General features: G+C 25.1%; 1 protein-coding gene across 1 annotated transcript; it reads right to left on the bottom strand.

Annotated features, from left to right (window-relative positions):
• Nucleotides 1-2,514: 2,514 nt before the first annotated feature.
• Nucleotides 2,515-6,215, bottom strand: LOC8279924 (fatty acyl-CoA reductase 2, chloroplastic; the record flags this gene model as incomplete). Its single annotated transcript, XM_048380368.1, has 4 exons — nt 2,515-2,940; nt 4,553-4,634; nt 4,729-4,890; nt 6,001-6,215. Coding segments are annotated over 4 exons (885 nt in total), but the record flags the coding sequence as incomplete, so codon positions are not given.
• Between the last annotated feature and the right edge of the window lie 330 nt (nt 6,216-6,545).

The following is a 6,545-nucleotide window of genomic DNA, read 5'->3' as shown; positions in this document are numbered from 1 at the left end:
TGAGTTCTATAAGTACTTGTGCCACTTCCTTGATGTTTTTTTACCTCCCTCACCTAAAACATAAATTAAACATAAAAACTAACAAAACTACTTAAATAGACAATCAATCCTTAATATAATCAAGCAATTCTCAACACGTTCAAAGTTTTAAAGTGTTTTTCGATATTTAGTTACATCTATAAGTCAATTACTTTATGCAAATAAATTTATGAAGCTTTTCAATTATTGTTTCAGTATTACATTCATTGCAATTAAGTTTCTTAGCTTATATTTTACTTCATCGCTCTTTAACTTACAATAATTTAATTTTTAGCTTTATTCCTTAAGTTCATTTTATATCCTTAACTCATAATTGTATGCAACCAACTTATTTTTACATCATTCACTCATTTTTAATTGAACTTTTAGTTCATTAATTAGCTTTGCATGTTAATTTGGTAAAAATGTGTCACCTTAGCTAAGAATCTAAACTAATATAAGTTCATTTATTATATGTACAATAATTTAAATTAGAAGTCGATTGATCACACATTTTATATTTATTATACTCATAACAATTATTTGATGTAATCAATTTTTAATAGATTCAGCAATCAATCGCACGTGAGAGAGATAACGACCAAACAACAAGGTATTAAAATTCAAATATTTATAAAAAAATGTTATGGGGCAAGCTAGGGGCGAGAATACGATGGGATGGAACGGGAGCTTAAATTTGTTCCCACCTCGTCATTAATAGCAGGACAAATATTTTCTATTTCGGGTAGATTCGATTATGGGTATACTCATCGGAACGGGGGAAATTGCCATCCCTACCAAAAATGATGCCAGAGAAGCATCAGGTGCTTTTGGATTAAAGTGGTCGTCTGCTTGCACTTAAACGTCGTAAGAGCAACTGGTCTTCGCTCATGTCATGTGTAAGCAGGAGCAGGAGCTGTCTCATTGTATTAAAATGATGTCGTATTCAACGTTATACACGAGTTTGCTGTCTCATTGTATTTAAAATGATATTGTATCCACATTAATGACGATTTTTCATGATGGTTCTTAGAGAATAATAGTGTCGATCCGTCTTAAAAAATATTTTAATACATAAAAAATAAAATATTACATTTATATTCAATAAACTCACTATAATTTGCACTTTATTTTATTTTTATTTGCATAGAACTTTTTTTTTTAATTTTAGCAAATAGAAAAATAAATTAAAATATTAATTATATTTATTAAATTTAAAATTGAGAGTAAAGTTTAATTTTTAAAATACAAAGAGCGAACCAAATAGAGAGTGAAGTTCAATTTTTTAAATATAGAGAGCAAACCAACTTTTAATTTATAATTAATTTCATTTTGTAATATGTTTTTTAAAATAAAGAATCTAATAGATATAAATAGTGGATTGTAAATACTCCAATGGCTGATTTCATTATAAGAAATATAAAAATTAGCAGTAATAGATTTATAACAAAGTAATTTTATTATTAAAATTTTAATTTGTAATAATAATATTAAAAATTATGATAAGAAGTTAAAAATAAAATAAAACAATACTAATTATTATGACTAAAATACAATATAAAATAATAAAACATTTTGTTATCATACATTATTTTATTTTTATGATAATAATAAAATCCTATTATTAGTATACATTTTAAATTTTTACAGTAGCATAATATTGTATTCTTACGTTAAATTGTTTTAACTTATATTATTATTAATATTTATTGCTATCATATATATTTTAATTTTGTTATCATATAATAATACTTGTAACTTAATAAAATAAATTATCTACATTATTTTTTAATTTTACCGAATAAAAGACTATATTATATCTAAATAAAATCTAAAGTCATTAATTACTCTCCTAATTACATGTATAGGAGAGTAATTCTTTGTCTAATGTTGACAGTTTGAATTGACAAAGCATTTCCAGCCACAGCCACAGGGACCATGTTTCCCACAAAATCTTGATATGATTTTCTCTTTTTCCTTTTTAGATACTTGAATATAAATCTCTACATCAGCTATATCGACAGTTCAGTGGACTACACTTGAATATAAATTTCTGCATCAGCTATATCAACAGTTCAGTGGACTACACTTGAAAATAATTTATTTAACTTGCACGATCTAAATGTTTATTTCATAGCTTCATTTTTTTATAACTTTTCATAACATGCATCCTGAGACCAGGAATATGAACATTTTTTATATAATTGTCCCAATCAATTCTGCTCAGGTCGAATCCGAATTCTATCTTCTCCTCTTCAGACATGTTCTCCATCAATTTCTGCAGGTTGCTGCAATCAAACCTGGCCGTTGCCCATTTGATTAAGATTTGACATAAGTTGATGGTATTACTAAAAATGTTAATAATTGTCAAATAAAATATTACATTCAAAGCGATAAAAAAGAGAAAGAAGAAATTAATACTTATAACATATATTATATATACTCGTAGTATAAAAATGTCAAAATTTTAATATGAATTTATAAGAATTTCGAAAATTACCCATAAAAATAGTTATGTATGTCTGCATACCTTCCTTTATAAAAGCTGTATGGTTTATATATAGTAGCTAATTGTCTTATTAGCTCCATCCATTTTTCAGCATAAATTTCAGGCTTCTTGGAGTTCAAAAATTTCATTGCCATGAGCTCCCTTTGCTGGGCCATATCTCTCTCAAGATGGGTGGAGAATTCCTCCATTAACGTGTAGAGCTTCATTGATGCTGCTACACTGATGGGATTGCCCTTTGAATCCAAAATTGGATTGCATTTGAAGTGTTCACAGAATAGAGTGGCCATTTCTTGCCAAGTCAATGGATTTACAACCGACGAACTTACTTGGTAGACATTAATCGCGGGTTCTCTAGACATACCATGTTTCGCCGCTGCTGCCAAGGTTGCATTAACCACCATGTCGACTGGGACCTGTAATTTAATGCATCAATCAGCCATGCAAGAGAATGTATTACAATTTGAATAGTTACGATTGGTGCAGTGATTTGGTTGTAAATGTTCAATATATTTGAAGCATTGATAAGTAGACATATATTTCTTTTCTTTTCTATATATATAGCAATATTAATATGGATAATTTTCTTTTTAAAAAGATATGATGATGAGTAAGGAGACTGAAGCTCAAAACATTTTTTATTTTTATAAATAATAATATTAAATTATTATTTGAATAAAAAAAAATGAATATATGATAAGGTGAAGACATAATTATTTTATTAAATTTCTTTTTTTCCTGAAAAATAATATCAACAGTGGGATTCATTTTCATAATCTTCAAGCACAAGCTTAATATAAGCGTGCATAATTATGTTTAAATTATTCCAATTTATTGTTGTTTAAAAACAAATTATCGTCAAGTGTGAACCATGTCTATAAAGGGTAGGTGAGATACTGAAGTTAGCCTTTTGTTTGTGAAAGAGCTATGAAGGCTTGGTGAGATACTGAAAATAGTTTTTTATTTACAGAAATAATTAAATTATGAAACTTTCAATTAGAAGAACTCTAATATATCAAAAAATTATTTTATTAAAAGGCTTAATCTATATATATATATATATATATTTTAAGACCTAATATTTTTGTAATATATGTGTTTCATTTTTTATACATAAAATTTTTATTTTGTCATGTATATTTATTTTTGATACATAGGAGTCAAGATTATATATAATTTTATAAATTTTCTATTTATTTATTGATCATTTTTAATTAAACATGGAATCTAACTCTAAGAAATAGCATATTAATTATATTTTAATATTTTATTAATTACTAAATTAGTTTCTTAATCAAATAATGATTTTAATTCTATCTTAAGAAATAGCATATTATTATATTTTAATACTATATTATTTAATAAATTAATTTTTTAATTAGATAATAATTATAATTTTAGAAAATAACATCTTAAAGTATAATATTAATATTATATTCAATAATAAATTATTTTTATATTATATAGTAATTTTTTAATCCTAAAAATAGTAATATTAATTATAATTTATATAATACTAAAATTAATTAAGAAAATATTTATAAGATAATTTTTATTTTATGACACTAATAAATTTTAAAATTTTAGGAAGAATGAGATTTAAAAATATTTAAATTATTATTTTTCTAAATATTATAATTAAATATTAAAAACTCTATTAAACTTTATCTATAAATTTAAATTTTTAATTAAATTATTATAATTTTGAATAATTTAATTAAATGAGAATTAAATGAATGAGAGAATATTGGAGTCCAACAAATAAATTTTAGTTTCCGTCCAATCAGTACCAAAATGACTATAACTAGTCACTTGGTTGGACTTTCACTCTTATAAATTGTTGATATCTCTTACTTCTTAACAACGTGGGAGCCCTAACATAAATTTTAAAATTTAGTTTTATATGTTTAATTATATGGATGCTGCTTCACTTTTGTTTTTATAATAATAATAATACTAATAATATATCTTCTACCAAACTTTGACAATCCCGTTTAAAAAATAAATAAATTGGTGGAGATTTCTTACCACATCAGCGACACCGTTAGGGTCTGCCAGGAAACATGTGAGTTTCCCTTTACCATAGTATAGAAAGGGAGGATCTAACATCCTGCATTAGAATGAGATATCAAAGTTATATATATATACACACAAATTGAAGCATTAATCTTATGAAAGGTAAAAGTCATTAAATTAATTCTTACCGATTTCCTTGAATCCATCCTGAAAATGGCTCTTTATAAGTGCTCTCAATAATACTAGGCCGAATTATGACAACCGGTACTTCACCTCTCATGCTATCAATTACCATTTCTCCCATGGCTTTTGTAAACGCGTAAGTATCATGCCATCCATATTTTTCTGCTCTGCTTCAATAAAATACAACAAAAGTTGTTCAAAAATAATAATTTTTAAATGTATGTTTATTAGTTTTAAATTATAACTTTTAAATATTAAAATATAAAATATTTATATACACGTATCACTCATTTATTTATTGTGATATATACATCAAGCCAATTGATGTCTATTAATGATAATAGGTCCGAACTCTTTACATGTCTTTATTCTACATCTAATTTCAGGATGTGCTTAATATGCTTATAATGATGGTGATAAAAAAAATTACAGTCTGAATTTAAGCTAGTTATATGTTTGTGTTCTAAATCTAATTTTCGGATTGTGCTTAATATAGCTTGTAATGATAGAAAAGCACCTCTAGATCTTATTACAAGTATTATAATACGTATATTTATTTTTAGTATTATTATTTTATTTCTTTAATTTTTTATGGAATACAACAAAATATTAACGTATTTTATATTCGGTTACCATCATTTTACCGACAAAATTAAGTATGAAGTTAAAAGAAAATTTTAATTTTTAAGCCTCCATTATATTATAACATTCTCATAGTCATAAATTCTATTTGGTTTTAAGTATACGACTACATGAAAGTTTATATATATATACATAGTAAAACCTCTCTATAGTGATACTTTATATAGGACTAATTTCTATATAGTGATAAAAAAAGTTACGGTCCTAAATTAAGCTAGTTATAAATATAAATAAACTCTTTGTTATAATAAGTTATAAATTTTTTAAATCCTTCCTCAAGAAAATATTCCTCTATATAATAATATTTGTATATATAACTTTAGAAAATATATATTATGCTATATTTTATGTTACTGTAATATTATTTTCTCTTTTCAATCTTATTTGTATAGTATGATAAGATATTTATTTATTTTATCTCTGATTTCTATCATTTCACAAACAAGATTAAGTATTGAGTTTAAAAAAAAAATATATATTCAGACCTCTGTTAAGTTATAATATTCTTATAGTCATAAATTTTATTTGATCTCAAATATATGACTATGAAGATGTGTTTATATATATATATATATATATATATATATATATATATATATATATATATATATATATAGAAGAAGAGAGAGAATGACCTTTCTAATCCCAGCTTCTTTAAGTTCTGAGTTAAAGAATTGTCTTGGAAAGTATCTATTGCATCAAAAGCCAATTGAATTTCTTTTTCAACATTCAATATAGGCAGGGAAGTTGATAGGTTTTCTGAATTGAATTTTTCTCCTGTAATTGTATCTCCCATACTAAATTTCTTTTCCATAATTATGCCTTTCCTTGGTCCATTAACATAGGCTGCATCAAGTAAATACTAAAGTATTAGAAACTTTGATTTAAAAAAAAAAAATTCTGTTCTAAAAAGACAATCCACTTTTAATTATTAATTACCTGTTGATATCTGCAGGAAGAGGCTCAGATTCTTGCAGTACTTGGCAAAGTTCATCAGGTGGGAAGTTCCTCTTGTGTTTGTATCGATGGAAACATCATATCTGCAATTTCATGGTGTCAAATAGTTTTTTTTTTTTTTTGGGTATTCAAAAGGAATTGAAAGAACAACTAAGGCCTCACAGAACTAAACCAATCCTATCATGCATGAGATTAGGACATAAACTTGGAGGAGCTTGGTTAT

This window comes from Ricinus communis, chromosome 10, assembly GCF_019578655.1.
Source record: "Ricinus communis isolate WT05 ecotype wild-type chromosome 10, ASM1957865v1, whole genome shotgun sequence".
NCBI lineage: Eukaryota > Viridiplantae > Streptophyta > Magnoliopsida > Malpighiales > Euphorbiaceae > Ricinus > Ricinus communis.
The sequence above is the reverse complement of the archived record's forward strand: the minus strand, read 5'-3'. Positions and strand labels throughout refer to the sequence as shown.